This window comes from Copadichromis virginalis, linkage group LG8 (genome assembly GCF_057382275.1).
Source record: "Copadichromis virginalis isolate Kocher_CV1m ecotype Utaka linkage group LG8, C_Virginalis_male_GT1.1, whole genome shotgun sequence".
NCBI lineage: Eukaryota > Metazoa > Chordata > Actinopteri > Cichliformes > Cichlidae > Copadichromis > Copadichromis virginalis.
The window spans coordinates 29,284,481-29,299,893 of NC_140625.1; the positions used below are offsets into that span (position 1 = coordinate 29,284,481).

General features: G+C 39.2%; 2 protein-coding genes across 2 annotated transcripts in view; one reads left to right on the forward strand and one right to left on the reverse strand.

Annotated features, from left to right (window-relative positions):
• Positions 1-5,408: 5,408 nt before the first annotated feature.
• Positions 5,409-8,910, forward strand: pde6gb (phosphodiesterase 6G, cGMP-specific, rod, gamma, paralog b). Its single transcript, XM_085467054.1, has 4 exons — positions 5,409-5,621; positions 7,059-7,280; positions 7,376-7,416; positions 7,502-8,910. Exons 2-4 carry the CDS (start codon positions 7,135-7,137, stop codon positions 7,576-7,578), a joined length of 264 nt encoding a protein of 87 aa, XP_085323180.1. The 5' UTR covers positions 5,409-5,621; positions 7,059-7,134; the 3' UTR covers positions 7,579-8,910.
• A 2,321-nt stretch (positions 8,911-11,231) lies between these two features.
• The window catches only part of LOC146703680 (uncharacterized), a 32,492-nt gene continuing 28,310 nt past the window's right edge, over positions 11,232-15,413 (reverse strand). Inside the window, exon 10 of the mRNA XM_085467181.1 lies at positions 11,232-14,737. Within this exon, the coding sequence (XP_085323307.1) occupies positions 13,275-14,737 (1,463 nt within the window). The 3' untranslated portion in view covers positions 11,232-13,274. The remainder of the gene's footprint in view (positions 14,738-15,413) is intronic.

Below are 15,413 nucleotides of genomic sequence, written 5' to 3' on the forward strand. Positions count from 1 at the left end.
TGTCAGATTCAGAGTGCTTTATTTTTATGCCGAGAATTGGTGCACACAAGCACACGTGCAAGTTCAAGCCTGAAAAACTTTAATAGCCTCTGTAGCCACTAGGAGGAGCTACATATGCATAAAACTGTCTGCTGTACTGCAAAAATGATATGTATGACGACCTAACTTGTTTATTTCATCATCATATATTTTTATCCAACCAGCTCCAAGTGTTGTTTATATTCTGATGTGATTATAGTCCGAATATTTAATAAACACAAAATCTTTGTGGCTTCAGGAAATTAAACTTTGTTCTTAATTGATATTTACAGTAAGTATGTAAAACACTGCATTGTTCTCATGATGTTAATGAGATTTAGATCCCTTCTTAGGTAATAATGACTGGTTGTGTCAGAGAAGAAGCCGATCACGTTCGGTCCTGCCACCTTGATGACGTCTTTAGTTAGCCTTCTCCCAGTCCCTCTGGACCAGTATCTGAGGTGACCCTGATCTGACTGAGTCAGCATTAGTCCAGTAATAGTGATGCACTATAAGTCCTGATTACTCAAGGTTCAGTGCTGCAGCCAGCCATACAGCGTGCAGAGTTATGCTTTGATCTAGGTTATGCAGCGGATTAAGAATGAGACGTTTCACTGATCATATGTAGAGCAATGACTCTGACGTGATGGAAAACGTTCAAGACAGATTATTGGCTGATGCCAAGGCTGCAACATGCCACTTTGCATCATCGCAGTGGGGAACGTTCTGTGAACAGTAAGCTGCGAGAAGTCACGAGTTAGCGCTAAACAGTTTTCTTGTTTCAGTTTCTTTCAAACTGGCATAAAATTGGACCTTTCTGTAGTTTAATAAACGCAGACTGCCTGTAGCTCAAGAACTCATCGAGAATGATTTACGCACCAAACGTAGTCAGATTCACGGGTGTGGGTGGAAAACATTCTAGTTAAACTTGTCAGTCATAAAACTGATAACTTGAAAGAATTAAATGTTAACTGCAGATGACTTCAAATCAATGTTCCCTCTAAGCTGCGCGCGCGCGCGCAATTGCGCATTGCTGGCACAGTCTCTGCGCACAGAAAATCTGCGCTGCGCACAAAAAATTCTAACCTGAATTGAAATTAAAATTAAAACTTTAACAATTCTGTTTTGCAGTGTTAGTCAGTAAGTGACTGGCTGCTCCCGTATGGGATTAGAACGATGCCGCCTTATCCCATAGTCCAGCCAATGATGCGATTCACATATAATCAACGTGGTTGCCAGGCTATGACAGCGTCCTTATGTGCCGACATCGGTGTTTTAGCTAGCAAAGCGGCTGATGTGGAGTGAAGCCACGTTAATGACAACGTGTACAACCATTGGAGATGTGAGCAGGACAGACGGAACAACTGACGGGAAAAGTGTGGACTTTATACCAGTTTTTAAATTGTGTTGATCGGCCACGTAAAACCAGAGTTATGATAAAAATATCTGCAATGTTTGGTTTTCTTCCTGAATACTGTCGTTGTTCATATTTACTGTGCGAAGAAACGGTAAAAACGGCGATTAATAAGGAAAACCTCTCCGCCTGTGAGCAAACCCCCCCCCAGCCTGCTTTTCTATTGGTGGAAAAATGTACCATGTCGACCAATCAAAAATTGATATGGCAACATGGCATTTAGTTGTTTAGGTAGGGGGAAGTTTTAGGAGTGACCGACATGTGAGAGATTCGCAACGTTTAGCGCAAATAGTGTGTAGTTAGTGTGTAGTGTAGTCAATAGTTTTGTTGTGTGTGTCAGAACAATGAGGCGACTGCTGAGTGTTACAGGTGTTACAGCAGTGACACATCTGCTGCTGTCAGGCCTGCAGGTATCAGGCTGTTGTTGTCCTTCATCTCATAGTGGACAGAAATTATTTTTTGGAGCGGCACAAATAATTTGTGTGGCATCAAATTTGATGCTGAACAGCTGATTGTTCTGTAAATAGTTTGAAATGTTTATTTAAAAAACGCCTTGGCTTTGCAAAACTCAGTTACTTTTTTGAAGAAGTAACTATATAATTAATTGCCCAACATTGGTCATTATATACTGTATTTTCCAGACAGAGAGTTACAGACTCTCTCCCAGACCACAGACAGTCTGTGGTCTGGGAGAGAGTATTATAATACAAGTCAGAGCTTTATTAAGAAAGAAAGAAAGAAAGAAAGAAAGAAAGAAAGAAAGAAAGAAAGAAAGTTGTGTTTTCAAAATTGGAGTTGAAGTTATTTTTCCTTCCAATAGTGTTAACATGCTACACAGGTCATGAACAAGGTTTTTAAAATTTTTCATTGTAAGTGGGCTAAAGCAGTTAATTAAAAGTCGTCTAACATAAATGTAAATGCTGTAATGTAACTTGGATGGATTCGATGCTGGCGTGACCACAGTGCACACGTCTGCTGTCGCTCACAGTGGTCCAAGGGACGCTCAGGGAGTTTGTGTGTTCGCTCAGACACATGAAAAATTAGAGGGAACATTGTTTTAAATGTATAAAACTGTGTCGTCTACAAAGAAAAGAAAGAAATGTGCCAAGAACAGGGCCCCGCCGAACTCCATCAACAATCACTTTTCTTAAAGGATCCTAAAATCAAGCTAATATTGAAACAAAGAGGAAGGATTATCTGAGTCATTGTGATTCTTTTTTCATTAATTTTTACATTTAGATTTGTTTTTTCTTTAAAGCCACAAAAAGATATGAATCAAGGAGTTTGAGACCAGAACAGGGTCTAGAGAACGTGGCCAGTACTTCTTCCACATTAGTGTCTTCAAATCTAGAGTTGAAGTAAAATCCTTCTCCTCACATGCAACATCTGATCCCATCACATGTTAAAAATCGTATAGCCCTTTTATCCCAACAGAGCACTTCCCTCTCAGAGTGCAGGATTACTTGTGGCTCCAGGTGTTTTTAAAAGTAGAACAGGAGGCAGAGCTTTCAGCTTTCAGGCTCCACTTCTTTGGAACCAGCTCCCAGTTTGGGTTCAGTCAGACACCCTCTTTACTTTTAAGATTAGGGTTTAAACTTTCCTTTTTGATAAAACTTCTAGGGCTGGACCATTTGACCCTGAACCATCCTTTAGCTTAGGCTGCTGAGGGATTTCCCATGATGTACTTCTGAATCTGTTTCTTCTCAATTTGCCTCTTTTCACTCCAGATATACATGTATATACCCTGACTCCACGTATTAACATTTGTCTTCTCTCTCTTGTAGTTTGTTATTTGTCCTGTTTACTTGCTCTCATTTTTTCTTTTGTCTTTTTCTTATTGTTTATTAAATTTTCACTTAAACTTACATGCAATGTTTTGCAGGTTTTGTTTAAAGCTGAAGGTCAAATGAGTGAAGAATTTCTCTAACAGTGCTTTGTGATGGATGGTTCCAGTTCAATTATTTAAAAGAAAACCGAGCTGCTGTTTGGGATGTCTCCACATGTTCAGTGTGTCTCTAGCATGTAGATAGGAGCTGCTGATGTTGGCTTAGTCCCCTGTTTAATGGAGAGTACTCCCACTGCAGGGTGTTACAGTGATACACACAGACAATGTAAAATATTTCTGTGGGTTGGAGGATTGGAGGGTTTCACCTTAAGCAGATGGAGAGATTGCATAACAAAGATGGAGTGGGACTGTGGGGCTTTCAGGAAGCTTCCAGCTTCATCTATAATCTGTTTGAACATATTGTAAGCTGTGTGATCTCATCCTGCATCCTACTGACTCAAATCACTAATTTAATCAGCATTAGGATTTCTAAAGACATTTCTGGAAAACTTCATTACAAATACTATAAAATACATAAAGATAATGTTTATATGGCAAACTGCATTTATCACAGAGCATCTTTCTTCCATAATCTATCATTTCCAAAGTGATTCTGGAAGAAATCCTCAGATCCTACTGATGCTTAGAGCGCAGCATCAACCATTTATTTACAGATGAAATGTGTTTAATTAGCTCATTAAACAAAACTGTGAGGCTGTTAGACAAACGCTGCTCTAAAAATAACTTCAACTAAGAAACTATGCAAATAATACATTTAAGTTGAAACTAGTTTTTAAAAATCCTAGTATTAATTTACAAGAAAAGAAAATTAAGTAATTTACTCTAATGATACAAATGCCTTTATCATTTTAAGCCATTTAGTGAGGTGCAAGCAAAAATCCTGCATCGGGACTGCAACAATTTTCCTAATTTGATCAATTTGCTGATATTCTGTCCTATTAACTGCTATTTTTCTCCAGCTATATAAGGGACACTTTTCTTATTTAACCTAATCCAAAATCCCAAACAGCATCCATCGTTGCACACTGTTTGGCTCTGGTGGAAAAGGGAAAGCAGCTGGTTTTCACTCATTACTTGATCAGGTTTAAGCAACGAAAGTTTAGGAGGTGCAGGAGGAGACTGTGGCCTGGGTTTAAATCATGGACGTAGCCACAGTAACGTGACCCATCGCCAGCTTTAATAGCATCACAGGGTTTTGGGAACCAGGTGTTACTATAGAGGGACATGCTAAGTTGTCAGCTACATTTGCCTGCTGTCTTAAAATATACAGGTGCAGTGCACTGTTCCTAAGTAACAGGCTAATAAAATACTAGAAAATCACTGACCAAAACTGAAGGACGAACTTCAAAACATATTATTTATTAGATAATGACCACAGAAATGCTCAGAAAGAGAAAGGCCATAGCTGACTGCTACCACCGAATGTGTTAATCAACGTGGCCTCATGTATGAGTTTAAGGCTTAACAAAATCAATCAGGTGAGTTACAAAAAGAGAGAAACTATTCATAGAGGCCAAAGCTTTGTAGCAGGCTGTAAACATGTTTACTTCTGCTTTAAATTTGCAAATGGAAACTAAAGGAACTACATTTCTGTATTATCTTCATTTTTCTAACATGATCCTTAAAGGAAAGCATTAAAACGCTAACAGCGATGTTTTTTACAACAGGCAGTCTTATGCATGTCTTTCTGAAAGCATCAGTATTTATGTCCCGGGGGTGGCACAGGGCTGATTTACACATATTGTGAAAAAGAACTTGGCGAGTGTAGATCAGAGGTCATCAATAATTTTAGTTTGTTTATGTTGTGTACAAGAATATCAGCTTTAGAAACCGCAGCTGCAGATAAATATAGTGCATTGAAAAAGTGCAAAATATCAATAAAATCAATAAAAAACAGATCATTTTTCCCAGTATGTTATCTTTTTTAAAATATTTCTGTAGTGTAGTTTCTGTAAAATACTCAAATTCAATGTATGGTTACAAAATATGAGAAAACATCTGTAAGACAATAATAATATCAACAATTGTATAATTTCACAGTGAAATTTCTCACTGAAATGTTGGAAGTTGACTGTAAATGTACACAGTTATGCTCCACCACTGTTCACAATGTGCACGTTTGCACCTATGTACACATTACAGTTTAACCTAAACCTCAAACATGTGAACTGTTGACAGTCAAGAAGGGAGGCGGTGCCTCTGTAATCTGTGTCGGCTATAAGAGGGACCACAAGCCCCGACTGGCCCTCACAGCAAGCCTAGCATAGAAGTCCACTCATCTGCTAAACGGATCGGCGCTGCGCTCACACCCACTCGTCTGGCTGTTCTTCACCCAAGCAGCCGGTGAGTAGACCATCATCACCGATCAGTGCTGATATTCAGACACCGTCGGTGGGAAACTTTGTTGCTCTTCTGCAGCTCTGTGTGTCTCAGTGAAGAACATGGGTGTTAACATTTTTTCCTTTATTAGGAGAAAATAATCCAGATAAAAGAGTTTAGAGCTCCAGAAATCGTCCCGCTTGGATATAAAAAGTAAACAGCGATTTATGGTGTCGTTTGTAATGTGATTAAACATGACAGAGTAAATTAGTGCAGATGTTTCTGACCTCTGTTAATCAGCAATTCTGCAATCTATAGACCGACGCTGTTTAACACTCAGTTATCAGTTATTTTTATAGTGTATCTAAAAACTGCCTACAGTGCAAACTTACTCCAAACCTGGATATAACAACTTGTTGTTTCATGTACAAGTTCTTGCTTCATTTATTTATCTGACAGATACATTTATCAGCAACCTGGACAGAAAAAATATTTTAAAATGATCTCACAACAAGCACGTTCACTTCGGTTTGGCCTGTTTAAAGCTGTCAAAAAAGTTTCATTTTAAAATTGTGGCTCAAACAAAAGCAGATCTCTGAGTGTGTATATGTGAGTATATTTAACCCACACATACTCTTTTCTTTGCTTTCTTTCTTTAATTTACTTTCTATATCTTAATTTTTTTTTTTAATTGTCTAAAAATATTTACTTTTTTTTTGGTTTAGTTTTTCTTAGTTTGTTTTGCCAGTTTTATTGTTTAAATACACAGGGTGTTTCTCCGGGCAAAATTCAGAATAGAAATTACAGTTGAAACACAAACATTTCCATTAAAGCCTCCTCAGACAGGCTGTGATGGCAACTTTGACCAAACTGGCAAAAACTAAAACTCAGGACGTTTGTTTGTTTGTTTGTTTGTTTGTTTGTTTGTTTTTGTTTTAGTTAGCATCGTGCGTTAGCTGTAATAACCTTGGTATAACCACATTAATGGTTAAGACCTGTTCAGGCTTGTCTGTGTCATTGGGACATGGTGAGCGGATTTAATGGTTTAGACCTTCAGTGCACAGCTCAGCGTTTCTGCAGTGGTGTCCTTGCTTTAACAAGATTACAAGTTCACAATCAGCTCAAAACAGAGAAGGAGAGCGCACTTATTAACTTGAGCCAGGGATTATGGGTAATTGGGTCATCCCAGCAGGACAAGCTGCAATGTGGTCCACCACATTCAGGTGCTGGGAAAAATGAGAGTGTAAGTCCTGGCAGGTGCTCATCAGATCAGTAATAGGATTATAGATGGTAATGTCAAACAGAGGTGACAGGAGCCGCCTGCTATCTGAGACAGGGTTAGAGAGTTTCAGATCATTCGCTGCTTGACACTAAAAGGATTTGCAGATAATAACCTAGTGAGAGTTTCTCTTTATTTCTGTGCTTTTAATTGCTTTTTTCCCTTTGTTTCCAAAAATAAAGACTTCACCACCAAGACTTCAGAGAGGTGTCTAACGCTAACAGCCTGCACGCACATCCTCATACATAACTGCTCAAAATGAATCTTGAGCCACCCAAAGCTGAGATCAAGTCGGCCACCCGTGTCAGCGGAGGCCCCGCCACCCCACGCAAGGGACCCCCCAAGTTCAAGCAGAGGCAGACTCGTCAGTTCAAGAGCAAGCCTCCAAAGAAGGGAATCCAGGGGTATGCTGTGAATACTTTTCTTCTTCGGGGTCTTGTTAAAAACCAAATAAATCAAATTAAGTGATTTGTAATGATTGCAATGTTCTTCTTTGCAGATTTGGAGATGATATCCCTGGGATGGAGGGCTTAGGCACAGGTAAGTGTATGCTACGGCTGAAACCATTGGCTTCAGTGCTCTGCAGGGACCTAAACAAGTTCACATCTGTGCTGTCTTTTTGCAGACATCACTGTCATTTGCCCATGGGAGGCCTTCAATCACCTGGAGCTGCATGAGCTGGCCCAGTATGGTATCATCTGAGCCTTCCCACATCTCCCTGCAATCCCCTGAGGATTACAGACCACCTTCATGCACTTCAAACCATCTGCCTCAGGATCCATCTCCTATCTTTATGTGGAACTACTGAACCATTATGAACTGTAACCAACACAAAAAAATGGAAAAAGAGAAAAAAAGCCACACAAAAAAAACTCTCTCTTTTCTAACTCTGGATTCTTTCTGTGATTCTGCAGCTCACACACATCTGCTTATGTTTAGGATCTGTTCGTTTTAAATTCTCACCACTTCTCGCAGTAGACCTGCACCGTCGCCCGGCCGCTCTCCTCCTATCTTTCACTATCTCTGTCTCTCTCCTTCCTTTTTCTTCTTTCCTGTTGTCCTCGCGGACAAAAAACAAAACGAAACTTATGCAAGCAAGGCAGCCTCAATTTGAGTTTAAGTGACAGACCCGTGAAGTGGGTGGGTTCCCATTTCATGTGCTTCGGCGCCTCTCTCGCCATCTCAGAGGCTTTTTCCATCGATGCCGAACCTATAAAATTCTAAACCTGAATTCTGTAGAGAGCAGACACCAGTTGCTATTGCTGAGCGTAACATTTCGATGGGATAAGCGTTAATCAGATATCCCTCTTTTCCCTCTGTTTTGACCTTTAACTGCACCCATCTTCACCAGGATTGCACAAATCTTCACCCTCATGGTATCTGGAAGTCTTCTGTTAGTTGATGCATGTGAAGAACAACCTCTCACCTTATTTTCACAACACAAACTAAGAAATAAACCACTTTAGTCTCACCTTAGCAGATTTTAAATGTTGAGGAAACCAGTTTCTTCCCTTCGACTACCAGGAGTGTGCGTGTCTCCATCATTTTTCACACTTTTGTTCTGTTAACATTATCCCTATTTGTATATCTCCCATATACATCAGTGTATATGAATCTATGTATTGCATATTTAATACTTGTTTATTTCTAACACTTGCACACAACACTACTGTGCCCTGTGTGTGTGTTTGTGTATTTGTGTTTTTAAGCTCATTATTTTTAGTCTCATGTAGAGTAGGTTGTACATTTTTCCTCACTGTCCATTATTCGGTCTTATGTTTATTTTATTTCAACTCTACAGTCCTCTCTATCACTGTCATCTTTTTGGCCCATACCCCAAACTTGTGTCTTTCAAAACATTAATCTAATCAGGACAATGCTGACAAGCTTTGATGTAAAGCTGGTGGATGCACTGTAGTAGTGAAAAAGATGGTGGAGGGATGAGTGGGATGGATGTTTCAGTACAGATCTGAAGAGATGGGTAGTGGAGCGTTGTCCTCTCTACAGGACGAGGGATAAAAATAAAGCATAAAAAGAGGAAAATAAAAAACAGTGTTATTTTTTCTATTCAGATTCTTTTGTGGTTACACTACACTAAAGCACATTTAAGTATTACTGTATTACCTGTATTCACATGTATCAATTTATATTTATGGTAGTGCAGATACAAGTAATAATTCTGCACATGCAGGACTGAGATGTGGACTTGAAAATATTTGAATCGACTGCTATAAATTTACTGGTAACAGGACTAAATGCACATTAAATCACAAAAAGCCATCCTGAGAATCCGAAATCCACATGAATATGAAGTCCAGAGGAGCAGAAAGACAAAAACAGACCCTTTTTATATAAAGCCCGGCATACAGATAAAATGCTGTGAAGCGACACTATTTACACAGAGTGGACACGGGTGAAAAGATGAGGATTGTGCTGGCAGTTACAAACAAAGAAGTGGAGAGAGGGGAAGAGAAAACTAACAGATCTGAGGTTACTGACAGGAAACTCTGGGAAAACATTAACATGATGCTAACATAAAAGGAAGAATGTCAATAAAAACAGTGACCCAGTTAACAAGAAGCCAGAACCCCAACATCCACTTTATATTTTACTTTATTGGTCAGCCTATTATTGTTATTATGTAGTGAATATACTTTACGTTTTAGAGGTTATTAGTGTATTTATTGGAAGAAAATGACGGCTAATGTAATTTCAATTGATATTTTTGTAATGTCGGCTATTTTTGGTTCACTTGGATATATAATAAAACATTAAAAGTACTTGGGAGTATTCAAGTACACTTAAAGTGTCTTGTAGTATACTCGATTATCCTTCTTGTGCTTTAATACAGCACTGGATAACTAATTCTTTGGTGACACTGTGAGTAAAAAGAATAATTAGTTTGTACAGTGGTCCCTCGTTTATCGCGGGAGTTGCGTTCTAAAAATAACCCGCGATAGGTGAAAACCATAAAGTAGTCAGCTTTATTTTTGAGACCATTCAGCATTAATGAATCAATGGTACAGTAGTGGAGGAAGCAAAAAGAATGATTCGGGTAAAGTTTGACTTATGTGACTGTTTTGTTTCGCTTAATGTGCCTTATAATCCGGAAAATACGGTAACTTCTACCTTCCTTTAGCATGTCCAGAAGTCCACCTTTTTATGCGATGTTTGGCATCATCATCTGCCTTTGACGGTGCAAAATGTTTTGTCGACATTGTTATGTTTGTTGGGGAGAAAACTTACAAACATACACTACAGCACAGAGCCACACTGCTAGCGATCGAAGATGTATGTAAATTTGACAAGCTGAACGCATTCTGTACTGGACTGGAGACATAGCACGAGATTGATTGACAATGGTCTACAGCCAATCAGGGCGCAGAAAACGATACGCTGTTTTAAAAAAAAAAGAGCATGCAAAATTGCACCAAAAAAAATCAGCAAAAACAGCGATTCTGCGAAAGGTGAACCGCGAGAGGGACCACTGCGATGCGCTTCTATCTCTTCCAGGTATTGGTTGGGTGGTGCTGCTTCGATTTAGGATGCTCGACATTGCATACACACTGATGTCCTGACAACCATTCACACTAAACTTTCTTTACTTTATTTAATTTGACAATTTAACAGCAACCTGAGACTGTGTGGCCTAAACTCAATGTAGAACCCCATTAAGAAGCTAACGTAGTGGGCTCTCTTCTTGAGGCCTTACTATGTGGGTATTTCAGAAGGAAAGATAATGTAATGCTTTGTAATGGCAGATGCTTTGTCCTGGGCACAGCTCATTTGGTGACAGTGGGAGGAAGAACTTCGTTTGAACAGGAAGAGCCCTCTGATACAGCCTGGTTCAGGGAAGGGGAGTTATAACTGCTCCTGAAGGTTATTCTTGTTTCATGTTTGGAGTAGAATAAAGGGCCATGCTCCAACTGATGTTTAACCAGTATTTTACTTCTCTTCACCAGCAAACACTGCGAAAAACCATGCATGCGCACCACAAAGCGCCATACTCAGATCCACCAGTAGGTGGCGACAACACAACATAGGAACCAGCTTAAACATCCAAATTTGAAAATTACAATCACCTTATAAACACATTCCAGTGCGACAGCTACAGGAGTCATCTGCTGTAAATGGCATGGGTGTGATAAGTAGGAGAAAAAACGTTTATACCACAAGTAATCTGATTAAATTAAATTCATTTTTCTAATCACTGTCAGGCTGAGCGGCACTGATTACTGTTGAGCAGACACTTGGATAGTGATAACATTTCTTTATCCATGTTGATTTAACTGTTCTTACATTGTTTGACATGATATTCGCCTTAGCTTATGCAAATAATACACATAAAACACGAGTCTGTTCAAAGAATGGTGTTTTATTTTATTCACAGTTTTAGTGTGATTTATGTTTCTTTTTTTTAACCTGAATGAGGTCACTATCTGTATTTGTCAGGGAAATGTACAGTATTGCAATATTTGCTTAAGAACCTGGGATTACATGAAAACAGTACAAAGATAAGTTATCAAATGTTAAGAAATTTTATTTGTGGACCTCAAGTCTTCAGTCCATCAAGTCAAAGGAAATTAGAAACACAGTTGTCTTATACAAAATATTTATCTGGCAAATTTACCTTTAGAGCCATCATGAGTGGTTACATTGCATAGTAAAAAATAAATCTGGGAGCAATAATAAAAATCATAATACTGGTAAATAACAAAATGTGTATAAGGCTAAAGGAAGGAGTATTATACATTTTGATCAACGCTGAAAGTACACTTTTTCTCGATATAACACTTTATTTTTAGCAGTCGAGCTACACTTTCCTGCTGTTATTTGTTCTCCATCCAGCCTATTCTTATGTGCTTTCCTGTTATTAAAAGTAATAGTATTATTATTATATTTGATCTATATATTAACTAAATATGTAGTCCATCTATTGTGTAAGGAGCTTGAGAAAAAAAGCCTCTGGACTTCTTTAAGTTGCTTGAAGACGTTTCACCTCTCGTCCGAGAAGCTTCTTCAGTTCTAAGGTCAAATACCTTTGACCTTAGAACTGAGGAAGCTTCTCGCAACTTAAAGAAGTCGAGACGCTTTTCTTTCCAAGGTCTTTAGAATATGATGACCTAGATGACTGAGAACCTTCACAGACAGTACATCCATCCTTTTTCTTAACCACTTATCAAATCGAATGTGACAAGGGGCTGAACCCAGCATTAATCTTATTTGTGTTACTAAATGGACTGCTCAAAAACATGAATTGACTACTATGAAGATGTCAATGGGAAAAAATCATAATGGCTATCTAATACTGATATGGACTGGAGTAATGAGATAGAATGAAAGGCTGCCTCATTGTTTGAGGAAATGAAAATTATCTTAAGGGGCTTAATTCAAAGACACCTCAAAAATTAAAGTGAAAAAAAGATGCTACAGACTGGTCCATTTTGCCAAGGGCACCAGGGCACCAGTGTGGACCTGCCAATTCTGGTATTCGATGGCAACTGCCAATCAGGCACCACGGTGAGCATAGGGCCCAAGAGGACTTCAGGCTACCCTGATGAAGTCTGTTTCTGATGGTTTGTTTAGAGACATTCACACCAGTGTCCTGCTGAAGATCATTTTTTAGCTCTGGCAGTGCTCATCCTGTCCCTCCTTACACAAAGGAGCAGAAACCAGTCCTGCTGGTGGTTTAAGGATTTCCTACAGCCCTGTCCAGCTCTCCCAGAGTAACTGCCTGTCTCCTGGAATCTCAAACCTTATGACAATGGCAAGTATTGATGTGCCATCCTGGAGGAGTTGGACTACCTATGTAACCTCTGTAGGGTCCAGGAATCATCTGCTAAGTGTAGTGACACTGACCCTTACCAAATCCCAAAATAGTGGAAAAAAAAATGAGATAAAAGGAGGGGAAAAAGTCATTCCTGTTTTGGGGGTTGTCTCATCATCGCCCTCCTGGTGCACCTGTTGTTAATTTCATTAACACTGACTAATAACCCCCTCTGCTACTTGACTGACCGGGTTAATATCCCAGTGGTTTAACTGACTTGATTCTATACTCTTAATAAAAAGTATTTCTTTAACTTTTTGAGCAATGCATTCTTAACTTGTAAAAGTTGCTTCACTCTACCATCACACGTGACTGGGGAGAATTTACTTCTTTCCATGGATGTTAACATTTTGTTAGCATCATCATTTACCTCGTCATTCTCTAGGATATTTCTCCCTTATGCATTTTTGTTTAAGCTTCAGAAGAGAGACAGTGGAATACAGTAGACCTGTCTGAGAGGTATCAACCTACACTCTCAGTTATCACGGCGCCATGAAGGAAATCCACTGCTCTGATCTGCACCAACACACTTTACAAATATTTTGGACAAAACCCTGTTACTTTACAGTTTCTATCGTGTGTGGACCCTCATGTGTCTTTTCAGGGTTCCCTGTCGTGAAAATGTTACGCCGCAGACATTACAGCCAAATGGTTTCTCTCCTGTGTGAACTGTCATGTGTGCTTTAAGGTGTGTCTTTCGCTTAAATTGTTTTCCGCAGTCATCACAACTAAACGGCTTTTCTCCTGTGTGGAGTCTAAGGTGTCTCTGCAGACATCCCTTTTGGCTAAATCTTTTACCACACTTATCACAACCAAATGGTTTCTCTCCTGTGTGGACTCTCATATGCGCTGTGAGATCACTATGTAGTCTAAACTTTTTATCACATCTACTGCAACCAAATGGTTTCTCTCCTGTGTGCACTGTCATATGCGCCTTCAGAATTCCCTGTTGGCTAAAACTTTTACCGCATTCATCACAGTGAAATGGTTTCTCTCCTGTGTGAATTGTCATGTGCGCCTTTAGAATTTTCTGATGACTGAATCTTTTACCACAGTCGTCACAGGTAAATGGTTTCTCCCCAGTGTGAGCTGCCATATGTATTTTGAGAGTGCATTGGTGTCTAAATCTTTTGCCACAATTATCACAACCAAAAGGTTTCTCTCCCGTGTGAATTCTCATGTGGATCTTAAGATGTGTTTTCTGGTTAAAGCGCTGTCCACAAAAATCACAACAGAAGGGTTTCTCTCCCGTGTGAATTCTCATGTGAGTGTTTAGATGTGTTTTTTGGTTGAACCTTTGTCCACAAACGTCACAGCCAAATGGTTTCTCTCCGGTGCGTACTGCCACTGATGAATCATCATTTTGTGATACTGTAAAGCATTCCTTTTTAGCCAAACCAGAGGAAGACATTCTTCCCCTCTCTCCCTGAAGTGACTGTTTGCAAAGAAAAGTTTTATTACATTCAGATACTTTAGAACTGTCTTGTCCTTTGTCACTATTTACAACTAATTCAGGTGTCCTGGTTTCCTTCCAGTCACTGTCACTGTCTTCAGTGTCAGGTCCAGAGTCTGATAAAGGCTCCTGCCAATAATAGTCATCATCATCATCCTTAATACTGACTTCAGTCTCAGATAAGCTGGAAGCCTTTTCATCACCATTTGGATGTACATAAATATCTTGATCTGGACTTCTAGCTGATTCTGGTCCTCCACAGTCATCACCATCAGTTTCCATTTTTATTCCTTTAGCTGGGGGGGCATTTAAAGCCTCTGCTTCTCTGTTGCATTTAGTTTTTCTTTGAGAAGTTTGTGAATACTCGGATTTCTCGTCACTGTCTTCATGTTTCACACTGACAGTATGGCCTGGAAACCTGGAGATATCCGCCACCTGCACCCCATTTAGCTGCTCTCCCACCTGACTGGTCCAGAGCTCCTCCTGCTCCTCTTTTATTTGGATGACCTCTGGGTCTTGCGGATCTGAGGTGGGGCTCCATTCAGGGGGAACCTCTTTAATTGCCAACAGTTGTGAGATATCTGCATGGAAAAATAACACAGACATGAGCATTATGAACAAAAAACTACAGCTGCAAAGGGAGAGATGCCAAACTGTGTTTCATTGTTCTGGTAACAGTGACAATAAAGATCTATCTATCTATCTATCTATCTATCTATCTATCTATCTATCTATCTATACTAGAGGTAATTAAAGTAAAACTGGTAAAAATGGTAGTGATAACGAAGTAAATGGAATGAAATTAATAACTAAAAAAACGTAGTTATAGTTATAAAGTTAATAACCAAGTCACACAGGAAGCTCATGTGTGACTGTGACGGTACATGACTGATATCTGATTTGACACTACTACCAGAACCACAAAAGAATGTGGCTGTTTTCTAATTTTACAATCCATCTGGAAAAGAATAAGAAAAAATTGTTATTATAGCTATACAGAAGAAGAATTGCTTACTTAGTGCTAGGCAATTCCACGCATGCTATGACACTTCTGATTTTACTACACAAGCAAACAGAAAAAGGAGAGTTTAACTGGTTTATCAGTAATAAAAAGAATAACTGCTCACTTGAAGCACTGAGAAGCACACTGAGAGGTGATCTGTATCAACCTCATACATTGGTCAAATCATATGATGCAGAAAAAAAATGCAATGAAATGATAATCATAATCCATTAATAACTTTTTAAGCATGGCAA

Excerpts from the sequence above, each read along its gene's own strand:
- pde6gb (XM_085467054.1), top strand. The coding sequence starts at position 7,135 with ATGAATCTTGAGCCACCCAAAGCTGAGATCAAGTCGGCCACCCGTGTC. Across the intron at positions 7,281-7,375 it reads CCAAAGAAGGGAATCCAGGG|ATTTGGAGATGATATCCCTG; the intron begins GTATGCTGTGAA and ends TCTTCTTTGCAG. Across the intron at positions 7,417-7,501 it reads GATGGAGGGCTTAGGCACAG|ACATCACTGTCATTTGCCCA; the intron begins GTAAGTGTATGC and ends GTCTTTTTGCAG.